Source organism: Archocentrus centrarchus, chromosome 10, assembly GCF_007364275.1.
Source record: "Archocentrus centrarchus isolate MPI-CPG fArcCen1 chromosome 10, fArcCen1, whole genome shotgun sequence".
Classification (NCBI taxonomy): Eukaryota; Metazoa; Chordata; class Actinopteri; order Cichliformes; family Cichlidae; genus Archocentrus; species Archocentrus centrarchus.
The window spans coordinates 15249160-15269834 of record NC_044355.1 but is presented as its reverse complement, the minus strand read 5'-3'; the positions used below and the strand labels follow the sequence as shown (position 1 = coordinate 15269834).

Below are 20675 nucleotides of genomic sequence, written 5' to 3'. Positions count from 1 at the left end.
CCCCTACTTTAGTTTCAAAAGTTCATCTGAGGATAGTAGTTATGGTCTAAAAGGACCTTATTGAATACAACATCATGACAGGAAAGCAGAGTGTGCTTTAGGTTAGAGTGCCATTGTTATTGACAAGTTGCCACCATATCTACAGAGTGTACCTTAGTTTTTCAGTGAGGTTCCAAGAAAACAACATGGTGATAGGCAAAATTCCAGAACTGAAGTTTCAAAAGTCACAAACAGATGTCACACCTGTTTGTTTTACACAAATCAATTGAGTTCAGTTATAAAAAGCATCCTCATCCAGCCTGACAGCAGCACACTGCACGAGCCAACACTGTCCGGCATTTTTGTAACCTGCTACAACCTGCTACATTTCAAACATGCTAAAAAAAAAAAGAAAAACACTGTCCTATGTTCACTATCTAACCTCATGATTCACATGTGGCACTAACTTTTTTTTTCACCTTAACTTTTTCAGAAAGAGGAATTAGTGAGTGTGATGGCGAAGTAGAGTCTCGTGGTTTTTCTCTATTTGGGGATCAAATTTAAAAAAATAAAGAATAAATGTGATGACATGTGTCACTTCCCTGTCAAACAGTTTGCTGATGTTGGCACTGACTGGCACGAATGAAGAGTCTGTTTGATTATGCAACACACACACACACACACACACACACACACACACACACACACACACACACACACACACACACACACAGGCATGTTTCCATCACGTTTCTGAGAATAGTAGACTATGGTCTCACACTAAACCAGTAGTTCTCAAATAATCCAGGCCTCGTGGCCCAGTGTCCTGCAGGTTTTAGATGTGGCTCTGCTTCAACACACCTGAGTCAAATATAGAAGTCATTAGCAGGACTCTGGAGAACTTGACTGCATACTGAGAAGGTAATTCAGCCATTTGATTCAGGTGTTTTGGATCAGGGACACATCAAAAACCTGCAGGACACTGGGTCACGAGGCATGGATTTGAGAACCTCTGCACTAAACTAATGATGATTTGTGCATATATGTATGAATCAGTACACACATGCTTGTGTTTTATTAGGCTTTGCCTAATAAAACCATTACCCTAAAAGCAACCGTTACAACTATATGCCTGTAGGCCTGTACTTGGTCTGATCACTAATCAGGCAAAACTGTCTGAACATCCAGACACCCAAAGCACCCCAAAAAGCTCCAGTGCCACTTTTGTGAGGTACATTGTTACCTGAGTCCTCTGTTATGATCTGATCTTATACTGAAGATCATCCTTTTGGCCAGAGTTTTAAAGAAATTTAAAACTTTAAATTTAAATGGGTTTTGATGGGTGGATGCGGGTCAAAGTTTGCAAATGCAGTAGGAGAGAGAATTCCCTAAGGGAGCCCCACCTGACTACACTCACTCACGTTGCAAGTGGTGTGCATGATCCTGTTTAAACAAACCCAGTGACATCAACAAAAGCCAATCAATGGAAATGAAGAATATTTAAACTTCTGGGACTGACAAAAGAGGAAGAGAAGGAAAAGGCTAGACAAGACAGTGGTGAGTGGAGCAGGTAATAATGATTAAATATAATAGTACCTTAACTGTGTGGGAGAAACACTTGAATAATGTAACTTCTAGTAGCATTACATTGTTTCATCTGTTTACTTTGGCATTTAACATTAACTAACTTAGCTAGCAATGTGTCCAGCTGGCTGTGAGTTGAGTTGATACACTGGCAGTTGACTTTATTTGGTTGTGGAGGAAAGGATTGCTTACTGAGCCTTTCCTGATCACATATCTTTTCTCCCAGAGAGAGATGTTTGATTACATTTACAAGGAACAGCTTCTGGAGCTTTATGGAAATCTCAGTATTGTCTTTCATCTTCTGTTATCTCTTCCAGTTAGGTTAGGTTAGGTTAACTGGTGATTCTAAATTGTCTGTCCCACACTGCATTCAACTAAAGAAGTGGGAACAAATGATGTGTTTTGCTACAGACTGTTAGTATCAAAGTGCCTAAATATACTATTTAAAATCAGTTCTTTGCTAAGTTTACTGTGTAGGTGCAACACTGTTTCACCCCTTGAGTTTGGTGTATTTTTTATGTTTGAGTCATTCATAGATCAGTGTTAAGTGGCTTAACAAAAACAAAACATTCCTCTGAAAATGGTCATGTACAAGGACTGGACAGAAAACAAGCAAAAAAGCAGCCAGTGTCCAAAGAAAAACTTTGAAAGACCTTTATAAACCCTTGAGAACTATTGCTCAAGACCACTGTAAAAATTGCAAGAAAATCTGGCTACTTAGAAGCAAAACATTTAAAAAATGAGGGGTTAAAACTTTTGCACAGGACTATATTAATTCATTTTAAATTTGAAGGTAGCAGCACGTGTCGAAAAAACTGTAGCTGCTTAATCATTTGTGACTGGATGTGACTGTCATTGGGGAGGTTCAGTCTGCCATAATGGCACAACAGAAACTTGAAATTCAAAAGAAATGTGCCCTCAGTCTGCTGTATCATCATATAGATACAATGTACTCATGGGTTTCATATCATATCAACTAGGGTCACCGTTAGAATTGGGCTCCACTTTGACTATCAGGGCTTTAAACTATAGTGACTGAACTGTGATTAGAAAGAGGTCATGTGCTTCGAGACCTTTGGTCATCTTTGGATGACGCTATAGCTTGACTTACATACACACAGGAAGTGGTTTCAGGAAGTGTGCTCAAGCTTGTTTGCATGTGAGCATGTTGTGTGTGAGCTGTGTCTTGTGATGAGTAGTGATGATAATATGTGTGTTTTTATAGTAATACTTCCATTAACATCTTTGTCCTCTTGTAACACTCTCTTTACCTTCCTGTGTCTGCTGGAGCTCACTGATACAAACATATAATAAGAATTACTTTGAACAGTATGCATTGTATCTGGGGCCACTAACAATACTGTAGGTATGCAACAGTATGTGCCCAGATTGCTTAGCAACAGTGACACCCCAGCAACCCACAAGATGCAAATTGAAACAAATCATGTTTACCAAACCAAATTAGTTGATTCATTTTGTAATAATGTCACTGTGGCTATTCTGAATCCTTCATCACAAACTCAAATGAAAGAAAACTGAGCCAATGAAATCATCAATCAATCATAATCTAGTTATAATCAATCTTCAGGCTGTCCTAGTGACTGTAGGAAACCAAGCAGGCAAAGGTGTACTGCTGAAAGGCTTTTGCCCCAACCACCTGTTTTGTATAACCATGAAGGACTGGAGCTGTAGAAAAGTAACTCAGAAGACAGAGAAAGAGTAAGTAATGCAACTCGTCTAAATCAGAGTGTAGTGTAAAAAAAAAAAACCCAAAACAACAGACAAACTCTTGTGACTGCAAATTAGCTTAAATGTGGTAACTATACTACCGTATTTTTCGGACTATACGTCGCTCCGGAGTATAGGTCGCACCAGCCAAAAAATGCATAATAAAGAAGAAAAAAACATATATAGGTCGCACTGGACTATAAGTCGCACTTTTTTTTTGGGGGGGGGGGGGGGGGGGGGGGGGTTGATAGAATCCGAGACCCAGAGCAGAAATTCCATCTTGAACGGCAATTTAAAATAATAATGGATTTAAAGAACAGGACGAACACGGTTACACCTACGTTATGCTAACGTAGCACATTCAGCTACATGACGCACAACGAACACGTGTTCGGTATGTTAACGTAACATTAAGTTATTCCGATAACCATAGCATAAAGAACATACTAACAAGTTAACCAAACCATCAATCCATTGAATTCTTCATCCTCGGTGTCACTTCTAAACAATTCCGTACACTCCGTAGACGAAGCGCCGCTTCCTCTTCTGTGTCGCGTTAGTCAGACTCGTCGTCAGCTGCAGTTCCAATTATTCCAGCCTTTCTGAATCCCAACAGGATGGTTTGTCACTGAAGCCCATGTTTTCTTGATCCATCCAATGACTTCCAGGAAAGTTGGGTGGCGCATTCTCCCAGTTGCCGTTAAGCTGTGCTCTCCATCCATCATCCACTGCGCCCACAGGTTACGCAAGACTGCCTTAAAGCTGCAGTTCACGGAGATGTCAAGTGGCTGGAGTATTTTGGTTCATGTGTTATAAATGTCACATATACATCGCTCCGGAGTATAGGTCGCACCCCCAGCCAAACTATGAAAAAAAGTGCGACTTATACTCCGGAAAATACGGTACTCACTACTGTGAGGTGATGTGCTAACCACTGTTTCCCTCATGTTAAGGATATTATTGTACAAATATTGTGGTATGTAATTTATGTGTGAACATCTGTGTTCTGGTGTTTTATGACAGCGATTTTTTTCAAACTTTTCGTGCCTATGGAAGATCTAAACACAAGCGTGAATGTGTGGAAAAGACAAAAGCACAACATGCATGACACTTACTTGTAACCTTGCAATGGGCTCGAGGACTCAAGCATAGGACACAGTGAAACATTTAGATTTAATGAGCAGAATTATCAGGCTAGACAAGGCACTGCGAGAAAACCTGGACTGAGTGACAATCTTTGAACAGTCTCTTACAGGTCTCCGGTAGGAATGAATGACTGGTATAGAACTTCAGCTAAGTTACAAAACTAAAGTATTTCCTTATCAGGGGCTGGGATTTGAACCAAGTCTTTCTCTGAATTTGCTCCTTTCCGTAACAGTCCCAAAAACTGAACACCGTTTCTGTCAGGCTTCCCGAGAGGGGAGAAGATAAGTATGAGCAAGGGATCCGGGATAAACATGTTTGCAATATTTAGCATTTCAAGTGACCCGAGCAACTCTACTACTAGTAGAGACCAATGTAGCAACAGCTGAGGGTGGAGACACAGCTTAAATGCTATTTGGATTGCAAATGAGTTTCAGGTGCTCCAGCCCAAGAGTGTCAGAAACCACACCCACACTCACTCTGATAGAGAACAGAGAAAGAAGGCAGGTACCGTACCTGGAGGACGAGGGGGACGGTGATACTTTGCCTCTGTTACCTTATCACTTTCACCCATTCCACTCTCTTGCTACCTCACATTCAGATCCAGCAATCTTTTGAAGGTGGTCAAGTTTCTTTTCAGAAGTTATGTTTGGTTTCCGAGTCCCACTTCAGCTTGCTTGGCACCATGTTGACTTTAGCCAACTTCTAATGGACAACTTATTCAGGCTGAAGTCCAGATGAAACCCAAAGACAGGTAGTGTCCCAGAGACTGTCCCCTTATTATTTATTATGATTTTAACATTTCTTATTCCTGTTCTTACTTAGTTCTTACCAGGGTTATAATAGTTTTGGATTTTACATTATAGTTTAGTTTTAGTTAGTTTTTACTTTTTTTTCTTTAATTCAGTTAGTTTTAATTAGTTTTCAGAGTGGATTTTCTCGTTTTTATTAGTTTTTATTTTTGGTTTCATGCTTAGTTTTAGTTAGTTTCAGTTAGTTTCAGTATTAGTTTTAGTATTTTCATACCTAATCAGGTGCAAGATTCAAGGCGCAAAAGTGACTGTTGTGTAATGAAAACTTGACAAAAGATACAGTTTAAAGAAATATATTCAACAACCAACTGTTCACAAGACATGCTAAATGTGTGTAATATTAAGGACACACATGAAAATCAACAGGGAGAAACAAAGAAAAACATGAACTCCCAAACTCAATAAATTCTACAATAAACTCCACAATAAAGTTCAGCATCAGTGCAGCAGATTAACAACAGCTACATGTGGTGTTTGACAAAAACAAACTCTTTGAAGGAGCCAAAGCTCAAATCCAGCTGCATCCTGATGTTCTCACCACCTGAAGCTGCTTCTGTTTTGGAGCTAGCTTGGTTAGATGCTGCTAATTAAACCTGCAGGGTCTTTGCAGCCTCTGTACACAACCTACAGAAGTTGCCGACCTCATGTCCACATTTATGCTTGTGTAGCTGGATTGTGTGTGTTAATTACCTTGTGGTCGTGTGCAGGTGTTTGTACTCAAAGAACCTCCATACGGGACTCTGCCGCTTTCTCGGCAGACCGCAGCCATTACTTTGCGGACCAACGCGGTGAGCGCACGCGCATGCGCACTCACACACACAGCTGTCCTGTGGCGCTCCCAGCTTAAACTCGGAGAGCGGAAACAATGATTTCATATCAATCCACAAGGCTTAAAAAAAAAACAAAACAAGTAAATGAAAGTCAGCTTATCGATAATTTCAGTTAGTTTTAGTTAGTTTTGTAAACTCACAATTCAGTTTTAATTAGTTATCGTTTTTTCCTTTTAATTATAGTTTTTATTTATTTCAGTTAACGACAATGTTTTTTCAATTTCAGTTTTCGTTATTTCGTTCGTTTTCGTTAACTATAATAACCCTGGTTCTTACTTGCTGGTGCACTTCAGCATAGTTTGCAATGTGTCCTTAAAAGCTTTGAGGTACAACAGGGACTCTCCCTCCTGCCCTTTTTTTTTTTTTTTTGCGTTTTTGGCCACAGTGGCTTTTGTTATCAGTGGAGAGAGACAGGAAATGGGGGAAAGATACAGGGGAAGACACGCGGGCAAATTGGCGACAGGCCGGGACACGAACCCGCACCACAACGCGGCATATGTATGTGGTCGCCGGCTTCACCACTAAGCCACCCAGGCGCCCCCCCTCCTGCCCTTTTGAAACTTCAACTTCAGCCAGACAGTAGCACATCCTGCAGGCACTCTACTTTCACCATAACCTCATTTCACGCCATTGTAACTAAGCCATCACAGGAATTAAATCTTTTTATGCTTTTTCTGTTTTGTTTTGCTTGGTGTTGGCTTTTTTTAATTGGATAACAGATTTTATTTATATGCACACAAAGTAAACCCCAACACAACCAAGAAGCTTCCTATTTTAACCCCCCTTCTTTTATTCTTGGTTTAAATATAATATTTCTTAAGCAATAAAAGCTATTTATGGATTGTTCCTCAGAAGAAGCCTGCAGCACTATGGAAAGTCATGAGTTACCACAGTATTTTTTTAACAGCCTCTCAAGTAAAGAAAAAAGAAGAATTGATCAACAGTGCGTTTTTCTCACACACACACACACACACACACACACACACACACACACACACACACACACACACACACACACACACACACACTGGTCTCAGTGGTGACAGGAGGTTCCACAGAGTGCTCACGTTTTGTTGTGTTTTCTTTTTCTTTTTTCTTTTTCCCTGTCTGAGTCACATGATCTCATCCAGCTAAACTGCCTTAGCCTGTTCCCCCATCATCTGCATCTGGAGTTTCTCCCACGGCTTATGTGGCTCCACTATTTGGCGATCTGCTGCAAATGTGTTTATTTTCCTTAGACACTGGCATCCTGAGGACAAGCGTTTTTTCTCTTGCACAGCAGAGAAGAACAACGTAGAGCAGGGAGGGCACAGAGGAGGAAACGGAAGGGAGAGCTGGTCTATATAAAGTCAACGAGAGAGGCTCGAGCAGAGTTGTGATTTGAATGTTTGTGGAGACACCGAGAGGCTGAGCTGTGAGTACAACACTGTAATGCACTGGAGGATATTGTAACTTAGCAACAGAGCATTTTGTTTAGGCAGAATACTTCCCCTTTGAGGTTACACTCGTAAGGATAACTTCTCTTTTTGTCTAACCTGTGAATTTATGCAATGTCTCTTTGGAGGAGGGACCTAATTGTAAGCAGGGTATTTTGTGTCCAGATGTTTTCAGTTACAGCTCTTACAGTTTTTGATTTAAGGCAGTCTAGTTTAAGACTTTCTATTAGTTTTTCACTTTAGTTTGGCAGGGGTAGAGACTCGGGGAAGGGGAGGGGGGCAAAAATGTCTTGCAGCAACAGGCTTGGAGTGGAAACATACCATGACCGCTAAATAAAACAATTATATAATCAGATCAAGCTTTATTCACATTAAACATAACCAAAACAATCTCTCATTTTGCTCATTTAGTAGATACTGTGACTGGAGCCAATTCTGAATGAGTGCAGGTTTGTGAAGTACTTGTTGAGTGTGAGCCTGTGGGACCATGCCAGGGTCTGGGAACAGTTTCTCGGTGCGGCGCTGCCTCACCTTCGCCACAGGTCTGGTGGAGTGTCTGTGTTTCGCTGGAGCCGTGTTTGGATGGGCTTCTCTTGTTTTTGTCCTCAAGGAGGAGGGGTACTTCAGCTCTCTGTGTGTCAACACCACGGGAGTCAATGACACACACGTTTTAGGTCAGTTTGATGTTCTTAACTTCACTAGCTTGAAATAAGACTGCAGTGTTCTTCTGTAAAGTGTCCTTAGGTGTTTGAAAGGTGCTTACAAATAAAAAGGATTATTATTGTTATTAGTGTTGTTCAGCAAACAGCTGAACATTGTCTAAGCGCCTGCAGGGATAAAATTAATTCAAAATTAAATCGTTGAAGAATAAAAATATTTCACTGACCTGTCGCCTCTGTCTTTAACTTATTGTTTCTACAGATTGCAGCGAGCAGGATGAACAGTTCTCCCTTGTTTTTACCATCGCTTCTTTTTTGAACAATTTCCTGACGCTGCCCAACGGTTTTCTCTTTGACCAATTTGGTACTACTGTGACTCGACTCTATGGAATGTAAGTCCAAGGCCTTAAACAGTCAATTAGATGAGAATATTTCTATGAAAATTGTAATCATATCATAATAACTGACAAATTGGTAAAGAGCACAAATATGAGAATATCAATTGTCACTTTTGAGCATCAAGTGCAGCCTGTTTCTCCCCAAGATCTAATATCACATCATACTTGTGGTTGTGGTTCTTGTGTTTTAATCATGACCATACTTTCATTTATTTTTCCTCTTCAGCTGATTCACTTCTTTCAGCATAGTGTGCACTCATTTTGCAAACTTGGTATTGGAAACAGAAATAAGTGCAGTACAGTGTGCACATGCAAAGGAATCAACATAAAAAGCAAGAAACTTTATTTTCTTATTAGGTTTCACATTTAAAAGGTTTTGTAACAAAAAGCAGAACAGCTTTGTCTAAATTTGTGACTGGGCAGAGGGAAGTTTGGGCATCTCTGCCTAAACTACTGCACCTACGACCCAGATCAGCGGTAGAAAATGGATGGATATTGCTTTAGTTGGCGCACATTTTAAAATGTAATAACATCAAAAAGACACATTTTCACTGAATCCAAATGGACTTGTTTAGAAAGGGCAGATCTCTGTTAACCATCCAAAGATTTTCTGATCTTTTATTTTCCTCAAGAATCTTTAGAAAAAGTCACTTTTATGTACAGTAGCCAAAGATTGTTTAGGACGTAAACAAACAGGGGAGTGTTTTTTTTTTCATAGGCAAATTGAGAGGGTGTGTACTGGTTGCCATTACAACACACTGTATGTGTTAACTTGGGCTACACTGCTGAGCACATATTCATAGAGCCAAAGTACCCAAAATATACCCTGTGTGTAGTAATGGCACCCTGCACACATCTTGCTCTGCTTTGAAAATTCATATTGTGAAACCAAGATAACACCATCAGATTTTGGGTATAATAACGTGTTCTTTTCTTGCTCTTTCTCATCCTGAAGTTGGATAATTTCTTCCCCTGACTCAGTGTTCAAGCTTTAATATCTGTGAAACCCTTCACTTAAAAAAAAAAAAAAAAAATCTGGAAAAGTTGGGAAAGCAAGAGAATTGCAGGGAAAGGTCAGGACCACTCTAGACTACCTGGAGGAGGGAGGAATATCTGAGAATTTTAATTTTTTTTTCTGCAGATGTTCAGACTCTATCACTGAGCTGCCCTCCCTCTTCAAAGTTAATCTATCATGTAACATAACCCTGCATACCTGAGCAGTGCACTGGACCACAATAACACACTGACACTGAACAGATCCATATGTTTCCTGTTAAGCAGGGTGAACTGAAAATAAAGAGCCAAGGAAGTTGTGTATAAGACAGCAAGTGCAGATAAGGGCACTTAGGATGGCCAAGAAAAGGATATTAAAGCTCTCCAGATGGCATGAGAAGCATGCAAACTGCTGGTGAAAGATTTGTTTTAATATCAAATTAAGCATATTTATTTAATACATTTCAAAACAACCAGTTTGCCAGCAAGAAAAGTACAGTTAATACCAGAAATGCATAGAAGACATCAGCTCCATATAGAAATAAAATTACTGCATCAATGTCACATTTTAGTTCAGCAGCTGACAATGTATTTTTTATTTATTTTAACATCAGTTGTGTGTTTTGTTTTTGTTTCTGTTGTTGCAATCTTTCAATTGCAGATGTCTTTATACCATCGGTATGTTATTGATGGCCTTCTCAACTTCAGGTGAGAAACAGATGTTTTTAGTTCTTACTGTCTGAATAAATATCAATAAGAATGGGGATGTTACAGCTGGTATGTTTTTCTTTCTCCTGTAGCTCTGGCCATCCTGCTCTTCCCTGCTCTCTCCCTCCTGGCTGTGGGCGGCATCTTATTTCTCATGACCAACATGCAGGTACTGAAACAGTTATTAAGATTAAGAAATATTTTGAAGCAGTAATTCATCATATTATACACTTATTTCCACTGTTTGGAAGTAAGAAGTCAAACTTGATCTGAGTCTTCTCTGAGTGAAAGATATTCCACTCTCTCATTAGAAAACGGCAACAAAGCCAAAACACAAAAACCACCTTCAATGCATTTTTTTTTTCCCCACAAATGCCTCTTGGGAAAATAATGATGATTTATGAATTTGAATTTGATCCAGCGTTTTAAACCACATGCTAAATTCCACCTCAGTAAGATGTGTTTTTGTAGTTTTGCCTCTGTATACCACCGCACACACAGTTAAGAAACTCTTGAGTTTCTAGTGTTAAAGATTCCTCAAGAATCTTTTGAAAAAGTCACTTGCATTTGGTAGCTGTCCACAGGATCTCTCAGTATAAGAGATGTAGGCGCGAGTGAAGGACACAACAAAATTCATCTATCAGTGAGAGCAAACACTTTAGAAGTGGCCAAATCCACAGTCTGAGACACTCTTATAGAAGGAAAGAAGGAATGCTGCAGCCAGCTCAGCAAAACTAAAAGGCCCGAAAGGCCGCACAAGAATACTAAAGCAGATGGTTGCAAATGCTTTCCTGGGTTAGGAAGAACAGTATTTAAGCAAATCAAGGACACCAGGCAAAGAAATGGGCTATACTTCAGTGGCCAAGCCTATGAAAAAGACTGAATGCAGAGACCTACAAACAAAGAGGGTGCAGTAAAGGCCTGACAGAGCATCTCAAAGGAGGAAACAAAGAGTTTGATGTCCATGGCTTCCACGATTCAGGCCGTCATTGATGGCCAAGGATTTTTATCCAGCAATCATTTAATATAAAATTTCGTCCAATTACTTTTGAGCCTCTGAAAATGGAATTGTGTAAAAATGGCTGTAACTCCGTAATAAAACAGTTAAGTTTTTGGTAAACTTCTTTAATTAAAGCTTAAAGTTTGTGTTTCAGGTGCGTCTTGTTTTAAAACTACTGTGGTGGTGTACAGAGGCGAAATTACAATATTTCTCACTGTCCAGAAACTTGCAATAAATGCGAAATATATTTTTACACTGAACAGCAGAAAGATGAATGCAGAAGGGACCAATGTGAAGCCAGAATTCTAAAGAAAGCCCCCAAACTGACACTTTAATACATTCATCTGTTTTAATGAAATTTTCCTAAAGGTGGGAAACCTGTTTGGCTCACATCGCTCCACCATTATCACTCTTTATAGCGGGGCCTTTGATTCTTCCTCGGCACTCTTCCTTGTCATCAAGGTGAGAAAAATGTACACACATAAAAGAATCAGCAGTACATACTGATGCAGCTCGTGTACCAATGATGATCTCCTCTTCTCCTGTAGCTGTTGCATGAATCTGGCATCTCTCTTCGCTCTTCCTTCCTGTTTCTGTCTGCTTGCAGCATCGTTCACCTGCTGAGGACTTTCTTCCTGCTGCCCCGAAAATCAATTCCATACCCGTTGCCGGACCACTACACATACGGGTATGAATCCAGAGCAGACCTCACAAACCCTTCAAACGCACATATAAAATGTACCTCAAGTACAAAGTGTATTTAAAAATAAATAGGAAGAGAAAAATTATAGCACCACACACATTAGTTAAATGTATAATACAAATTAAATAATAGAATACTTGGGGTGAATAAGTAAAGAATATGGACTGTAGTGTGCTTGATTGAAATCCTGCCATCAACACCTTTGATGCATCTCATGTTATCCCTCATTTCCAGTTCTGCCCTATTCTCCATTTTAGCTACATAATAAAAGCAAAAATGCACAAATAAGAAATTCCTAAAGATCTGAATTCACATAATTTTATTAACTGATCATTCAAGGTTTCATTATCACATACTAATGTGTGACTGGATATAAACCATGCTGCACCTTCTGCGTGTGGTAAATCCCACTTTGACCTTTGATCTCAGGATAACCTGTGGCAACTCAGACAATCACATAGGCGAGGTGGCAGCAAATGGAGATGCACAGAAGGCAGAGGAAGCACCACTCAACAGGGACACACCTGTGGAGCAAGGTCTGTGTCCAGCTTACTCGAAGAGATAAAAGAATAAACCAATCATGCGTAGTATTTTTCTCCACTCTTATTCTTATTCCTTTCCCCCCTTTTCCTTCTTTCCTCCTCACTGTGGTCTCCTGTCTGCCTCCCTCAGAGAAGAGTTTCCGTGAGTGTTTGCTGTCCAGGTTCTTTATGTGGCACCTGCTCTGGTTGTCAGTGATGCAGCTCAGGCATTACCTGTTCATTGGCACCCTAAACCCCATGCTGCAGAGGCTAACGGCTGGAGAGTCCTCACTGGGTAATCACACACAAACATCACATCACATCACCTCACTTCAGTTTGTCACTTCCTGTCAAACTTTCATTTGTCTCATATTTTGCTGGACCTTTTTCAGTCATTTTTTGCTATTTATCTTGTTTTTTTGTCCCTGCAGTGAGTCGGTACACCAATGCCTTTGCCATCACCCAGTTGTGTGGTGTCTTGTGTGCTCCCTGGAATGGCCTCATTATGGATAGACACAAAGGCAAACCTCGAGCTGAAGGTAAATTTGTGTGTGTGTGTGTGTGTGTGTGTGTGTGTGTGTGTGTGTGTGTGTGTGTGTGTGTGTGTGTGTGTGTGTGTGTGTGTGTGTGAGAGAGAGAGAGAGATATTTCTGTTGGGTTAATTGTTTCAGAGGTACAGTATTTTTTTTAAATAGAATAGTAATAAACTATAAACTACATGCTTATGGGTTCTAAAGGTGTTTAAATAATCTCTATGATCTGAGTTTTGTTTGCAGCTGAAACTGAAGGCTGCAGAACAACCGGTCCAACAATATCAATATTTACAGATAGTTTGTAGCAGTGTGCAAACCCATAACAGAGGACTCACCCTTTATAAACAATTGCAGACCTGATAGTTTTCACATCATTGCATTTGTGGGAATTATTTTCCCTTTAACTTGATTACAATAAAATGTATTACCTTATTTTCTCGAGCTGGTAAATCACACTGAGGGGTTTACATTTAAATAATATTAGTGTTTAGTTTTGTGCATGCTATTCAAACTATAGTCATTTTATGCCTTATTTCATTTGCTTTTGTTGTACTTGATTTTATACTAATGATAACAGTGAAAAGGTTATCATTAGTATCATTATTGTGGGAAACCTGGAGGGTTCTGCAAGTCTAAGCTCCTCAGGTAGATCTTCCAATAGCTGTGGTGAGCTAAAAGGAAAAGCTTTATTCCCTTTAATCTTCAGTCTCATCTGAAGAGCAGCCGGAGGGCTGCTGTCTGAGACCCTCAGACTGGCTGATATTCAGAAAACAACTCGCGTGTAGGTAATGAATAATGTCTAAAAATCAGTTCTACATACCTTTTACCTGTGAATGAACTTTAAAGAGAAGCTCTTTCCTGAGTCACAATTAAAGGTCTGGCTGCTGTCAACCAAGATTGGCCACTGCAGTAATTCAGTCAAAAGTAAATGAAGACAGTGGATTCAGTAGCAGAGAAATTCAAAAATGAACATATTCTGGTAGGTTTGGCTACTTCAGCCAATATCAAATTTAAACTTGAGGCTAGAGTAGAACATCACACCAGACAGACTTTAGTATGATTGCACAAGTGGACCAGGAGATATGTTTGGGTATGTTAACTATATCTGTATCACTCAGGGACCCACTGAAGGCCAGAACTTGATTCCTGGAAAATGTCTTGCAGAAGGAGTTAATAGAGCTGGAATGAAAACCTACTACATCAACTGTCCAAACAGTGTAGAGTGATCTCTCATCTCTACTTTCTTTTTTTTTTTTCCTACTTTCTTTTTGAGTAACATGTACATTTTAAATTGTGTTTGTAGGGGAGAGCGAGCGGGAGGCGGACTTGCGGGTGTCGGTGCTTTCTCTCTTCCTGACAGCTCTGCAGTGTCTGCTGTTTTCCATCTGTGCCTCCACCCCGTACCTGCCTCTTCAGTACCTCACCTTCATCCTGCAGGTGCTCAACCGTTCCTTCCTCTATGGCGGCAACGCAGCCTTCATCAGTGTGGCGTGAGTATCAAACACACAGTAATCTTTAAACCTCTTATATTTCACAGAAAGACTCGATTTTGATGGCACCCATAAAATGTAGTATTTGATTTTTTTTTTTTTTTTTGAGTAAGCCAAACAATAATGTTTAGCATTGCATTTTTATAAATGCTGTTTGGGGGTTATTTGAGTAATTAAAAAAGAGAGAGAGGGTTTCAAGGGTACAGTAAAGAAAAGGTTGACCCAAACCTGCAAATTTACATTGTACTGCCAAAAGTATTCATTCACCCATCCAAATCACAGATGTCAGGTGTTCCAATCACTTCTATGGCCACAGGTGTATAATATCAAACACCTAGGCATGCAGACTGCTTCTACAGACATTTGTGAAAGAATGGGTCTCTCTCAGGAGCTCGTTGAATTCAACTGTTAGTGGTGGAAGTGATTGGGAATGACAGCAACTCACCCATGAAGTGGTAGGCCTCGGAAAATCACAGAGTGGGCTCAGCGGATGCAGAGGTGCATAGTGCATAGTGCATAGTGCAATGCAAAGCACCAGATGCAGTGGTGTAAAGCACGCTGCCACTGGACTCTATAGCAGTGGAGACGTGCTCTCTGGAGGGCCAAATCACACTTCTCCATCTGGCAATCTGATGGATGAGTCTGAGCCAGGAGCACTGTACATTGAGCCAAGTGTAAAATTTGGTGTGGGGAGGATTATGGTGTGGGGTTATTTTTCAGGAGTTGGGCTCGGCCCCTTAGTTTCAGTGAAAGGAACTATTAATATTTCAGCATACCAAGAATTTTTGGACAATTTCATGCTCCCAACTTTGTGGGAACAGTTTGAGGGATGGCCCCTTCCTGTTCCAACATGACTGCGCACCAGTGCAGTCATGAACGAGAAGCCAGGCCTTCTCGTCCAACATCAGTGTCTCGCCTCACAAATCTCACAAAGATATTCCCATAAACATTCCTAATCCTTGTAGAAAGCCTTCTCAGAAGAGTTGAAGCTGTTACAGCTGCAGAGGGCTGACATCTTATTAAACCCTGTGGATTAAGAATGGGATGTCACTCAAGTTCATATGGGTATGAAGGCAGATGAGTGAATATGTTTGTCAATATAGTGGATGTCTTTAAAAATGGTTGTAGATGTGAACATTACCCAGCATTTCCACTTTTAATCACTAGATGGTGGTATATAACAGATAATGATAATAAAAAGCAGCCGTGATTATAAGATGAAATTTATACCAGGATGGGAAATTCCTTTGTAACAGGAGTTAAAATGAATGAACCAAGTATAACAAATTGCTTAAATACGTAGAATGGTGTATACGTAAATAAAATAAATGAACACTAACCAAATAGGTTAAGGTAAGAAGTACTCACTGGCCATTTCATTAGGTTTACCTGTTCAGCTGCTCTTTAAAACAAATATCTAATCAGCCAATCCCATGGCAACAACCCAGTGCATTTAGGCATGCAAACATGGTCAAGTTGATCTGCTTAAGTTCAAACTGAGCATCAGAATGGGGAAGAAAGGTGATTCAAGTAATTTTGAACATGGAAATATTGTTGGTACCAGACAGGCTGGTTAGTATTTCAGAAACTGCTGATCTACTGTGATTTTCTCCACACAACCATCTCTAAAGTTCAAAGAAAATGGCCCGAAAAAGAGAAAATAAACTGGTCTAAAGGGGTGTGGGGAATATTTTCTTGCCACACTTTGGGCCCCTAGGTACCAGTTTAGCATTGTTTGAAGCGCCTAATAAACTGTCTGGTAAGCATAAATACAGTAAAGTAAACAGTTGTATACATTTAAATAAAATATTACCAGAACAAATACCACATGACATTACAGTAGCCAGTACAACATAGTATAAGGTGTATGGGATGCTGCAGTGTGATTAGCATGTGTGTTCAGGGTTAGAATTCAGGACTGAAATAAACTGAACATGAATAGATAATTCTCTGCTAGACTGATGTGACGGAAAGTTATTGTATGGAGGTATGGAAGATTTCCTTGTGGCAGCAAAGCTGAATGAGTCTGGAGAAAGTGCTGTCTGTCCAGTAAGTGGTGCACAGGGTTGACCATGACTGTCAGTGCTGGGTAACAGTTCAAACACATCTGTGCTGATGAATCACGGAACAAATATGTCTTCACAGTGTCTAAAAGTTCAATTGTTGGCACATACTGCATTAGTAAATAAATAAAAATGTCCTTACATTGCATGCAACTGCAGTATAATTTGCAATTATTTACACAGATATTTTCATATTTTGTATTTCATGCTGTTATTGCTGCCTGTCTTGGCAAAATAATTATTTTCCTTCCTCTTTATCATGTTGTTGATCTGTGTGTTTAGTTTCCCATCATGCCACTTTGGGAAGCTGTATGGTCTGGTCATGGCTCTGTCTGCTGTGTTTTCACTGCTGCAGTATCCCTGCTTTGCTCTCGTAAAAAGCCTGGATGGAGATCCATTATATGTAAGTACTTTACTTTTAATCATTTTGCTCCTTTTTCTCACAAGTCTCCTCACTACTTCATCGTTTTCCCTTTCCATGTTTTTCCAGGTGAACATTGGTCTGACGTTGCTCAGCCTGCTGGCCTTCATCCACCCCCTCTCTGTCTACCTGCACTGTCGAAGAGTTTCCTCCCAGCGAGCCAAGAACAAAGCCATGACGTTCTCCTCTTAAAGTCTGTAGAGTGACACATGCTTATACGTTTACTACCAGTGATAATTACCTCTTCAAGTTGTTTCATGTGATTACAGTGCCATTTCCACAGTCCAGACGAGGTCCTCTCTTGTTCACTGAAAAAGCGTGTAAAGTTTTATTAAAAAAAAAAAACAAACTACATATTCAAACACAGTTTAAATATTTGTAAAAATCAACTCAAACTTAAAGCAAAGCTGCTACAAAGCTACTACTTAGCAGCTTTGTTTTTGAAGTGTCCTTAGTTTTACTTTAGATTGAGTCTGTTGAAAGAAACCTTGAAGAACAAGTGTTCTTCAGTGTTCTTCAAATACTTACGTTCTGGGCTGTTTTCTTTTTCTTTTGTGTTCTTTTTTTTTTTTTTCGAGTAACGTTAGGTGGCCATAAATGCATTTCAGATTATGAAGTGTGCATTCACGATGGTTTGTGCCGGTTCACTGTCTTAGAAAAGACATTCTCCTCTGCAGCTTTGACTGAATATCCTTTTAGAGGGTTTTCAAGAAGGATTGTTTTAGTTATTGGGTTTTTTAACTCGCTTCTGCAATTTTAGAGTTCAAGCTGGTTCTGAGTTGCTGCCCCTGAAGTATTTAAACACAAACATGGTGCTAATATAGCTTTATTTTTAAACTAATATAAAGTAAACTTAACTTAGTAGCTGTATCTATACTCATGATAGCTGCTCTGATACATTTGCAAAAAAATGACATCTTGTTTGATGCACTCTTATTGCCACTTTTTTAAAAAAAAAATATATCCACAACTTTCTTCTGCCTTTTTGCAAACAAATGCGAGCAACATTAGTCAAAGTATGGATGGATTTGGATGAAAACATCACCCAAATGAGAAGTGATTAACTTTTGTTTTGTTATGTGCTCAAATCCAGAAAACTTTGGAAGGATTCTGTGCGATTAGGGGTGGGGGGTCATTTTGCATTAAATATTCATCGGTGCACATCAAATTCAAACAAGGGGAAGCATCTTAATACTCTCGAGAAAATATTGCAAAGTAATCCAAATCCAGATGTATTTATGGATCCAAGGACTCAATTCATGCATTCTGTGGAGGAAATTTCAGCCTTGGCAGAGAAATGCTTTGAACATATAAACTGCAACTTGTTTTTTTATAATCTGTGTAAAGAACTTAGTTGTTACTCTACTGCCAACTTCTTCAGGCTTTCTTTCCATATATTTTAATAATGAAGCGAGTGAAGGACCAGCACTGTTAAATATAGTGACCACAAAAAGGGAGATCTGGGAACAAAAAGTTAATAAAAAATTAACAAAGCTCTGCCATTTCAAATGTACTGTACCTGGTAATTTTAACATGTGGAGGGTTCTAAAGGGAATGTTTCTTAGAGTTTTTGTTTCAAAGTATTTTTGTGAATTGCCAAGAATTAAGAAGTGGTAATGATTTTTTTTTTAAATGTGCACATATAGCACTGTGCAAAAGTCTTGAGCCATTGAAAGACTTTCAGAAAGCCTGGAGAACTATTGCTCAAAACCACTTTAAAAAAAAAAAATTACAACAAGGCCTGGCTCCTTGGAAGTATAATGAAATTAGAAGTGGCTCAAGACTTTTGCACTGTCCTGCAAATATGGTATTTTTATATTGATATTAGAACTGTAATAAAGGGAATTCATATTATCTTGAATAAGATACTGTTTTAATTTTTTGCTGTGGTGAAACTGTTATATACGCATACACAGGTGCCAAAGTTGAATAGAAAGTGTAATTATAAAGAAAACAATGAAATGCCCAGTATGTGTAAATTTTACTTATAAATATCTGGTACGAATGTGTTTTCACTGTTTCATTTATTCATTTTTCTTTTTTTTTTTTTTTTACTTTTTTTTTGCTTGAACACTTTTGACTAAATCCATCATTACATCAGGTCATAATACATAAAACAATATATTATTTGGGATTTAAATCAGCAATTAAACCACTAGATGTTTCAAATGAATAATTGAGGACTGTCATAAAAGGAAAGTGGCAAATGCTCCACCATCAGGTTTGATTTATTTGTCATAAAGAGGACTCAGGCATTGCCTGACTTTAAAGGCCCTAAATTCTGAAGAAATAACCATGATGGCATCATCATGATTACATCAATATGTGCTAAGAGACAACAAGACGTGAGGGGGGGGTGCTTTGTACAGAATGAAGAATCCTTTGCCAGAACAGGAGGTAAAAAAAAAAAATAGTCTGAGTTTCATGATTTTTTGGCATCTGTTGCACATATTTTAGTTTCTTCCCATATTTTAGGGCACTGAAATACAGTGGAAGAGGTGGAATAACCATGTTTAAAAACACATTTAAGAAGTATTAAGGCTGTACACATATGGTGGCTCTGTGGGTGCCTCACACCAAGAGGGTCATTGTTTGTGGAGCTTATGTCTCCCTGTGCTTATGCTGGGGACTTCTGCCAACTTCAAAATATACCAATCAAGCATAATGTTAAGACCACTGACAGGTGAAGTGGATAACACTGACTATTTCATCATCAGCAAGTGAACCTTTTGTTCTCAAAGTTTATGTGTGGGCAAGTGGAAGGATTTGGGCAAATTTGACAGGGGTCAGAGCATCTCCAAAACTGCAGCCTTTGTGGGGGGTTCCTGGTCTGCAGTGGTCAGTGAAAAAAAAAAAAAAAAAAGGCGAAGGAAGGAAAAAAGGTGAACTAGCGACAGGATTATAGGTGGCCAAAGCTGATGCATATAGGCCGATCCTACAGAGGAGCTACTGTAGCTCAAATTGTTGATAAAGTTATTGCCGGTTCTGACAGGAAGGTGTCAGAATACACGGTGCATTGCAGTTCTTTGTGTATGTGGCTGCATAGCCACAGGCCAGTCCGAGTGCCCATCTGACTCCTGTCCACTGCCAGTTCTGGCAGTATCAGAACTGGACTGCAGCACAATGGAAGAAGGTGGCCTGGTCTGGTGAATCACATTTGCTTTTACATCATGTGGATGGCCAGGTGTGTTCGTGTTTCACAGCTTACAGGACTTAAAGGATCTATTGCAAACATCTTGGTAGCAGATACCACAGCACAACTTGATGTGTCTTGATGGGTCAGAGCTATTTTGGCAGCAAATTAGGCAGGTGGTTATAATGTTACGCTTGATTGGTGTATGTTACACTATTGCCAAAAGTATCTGCTCATCTGCCCATGTACATGCTGGATGTTGGATGAGAAGGCCTCGCTCAATCCCAATGTACCTACCTATCCCAATGTATCTCTTTCTGTTTTCCTGCTAAAGGTAACGCCAGTAAAATGGCTGCATGACCTCAGACACCTGTCCCCCCTGTTTGTTTCTGTGTTTGTATTGCTTGGATAGGTGTTCTGTTAACTGTAATTTCCCCACTGTGGGACTAATAAAGGTATTCATTCATTCATTCATTCATTCATTCATTCATTCATTCATTCACAGTCTCCACTTTAATTCATCCCAAAGGTGTTCTGTTCA

At 39.5% G+C, this 20675-nt stretch overlaps 1 protein-coding gene across 1 annotated transcript; it reads left to right on the top strand.

Annotated features, from left to right (window-relative positions):
* The first annotated feature begins 7993 nt into the window (after positions 1 to 7993).
* On the top strand, positions 7994 to 20520 carry slc43a3b (solute carrier family 43 member 3b). The gene is made up of 12 exons (XM_030740109.1): positions 7994 to 8186; positions 8434 to 8563; positions 10224 to 10270; positions 10363 to 10439; positions 11640 to 11732; positions 11819 to 11958; positions 12403 to 12509; positions 12646 to 12789; positions 12926 to 13033; positions 14331 to 14517; positions 16863 to 16983; positions 17071 to 20520. Exons 1-12 carry the CDS (start codon positions 8000 to 8002, stop codon positions 17191 to 17193), a joined length of 1464 nt encoding a protein of 487 aa, XP_030595969.1. The 5' UTR covers positions 7994 to 7999; the 3' UTR covers positions 17194 to 20520.
* Positions 20521 to 20675: the final 155 nt, after the last annotated feature.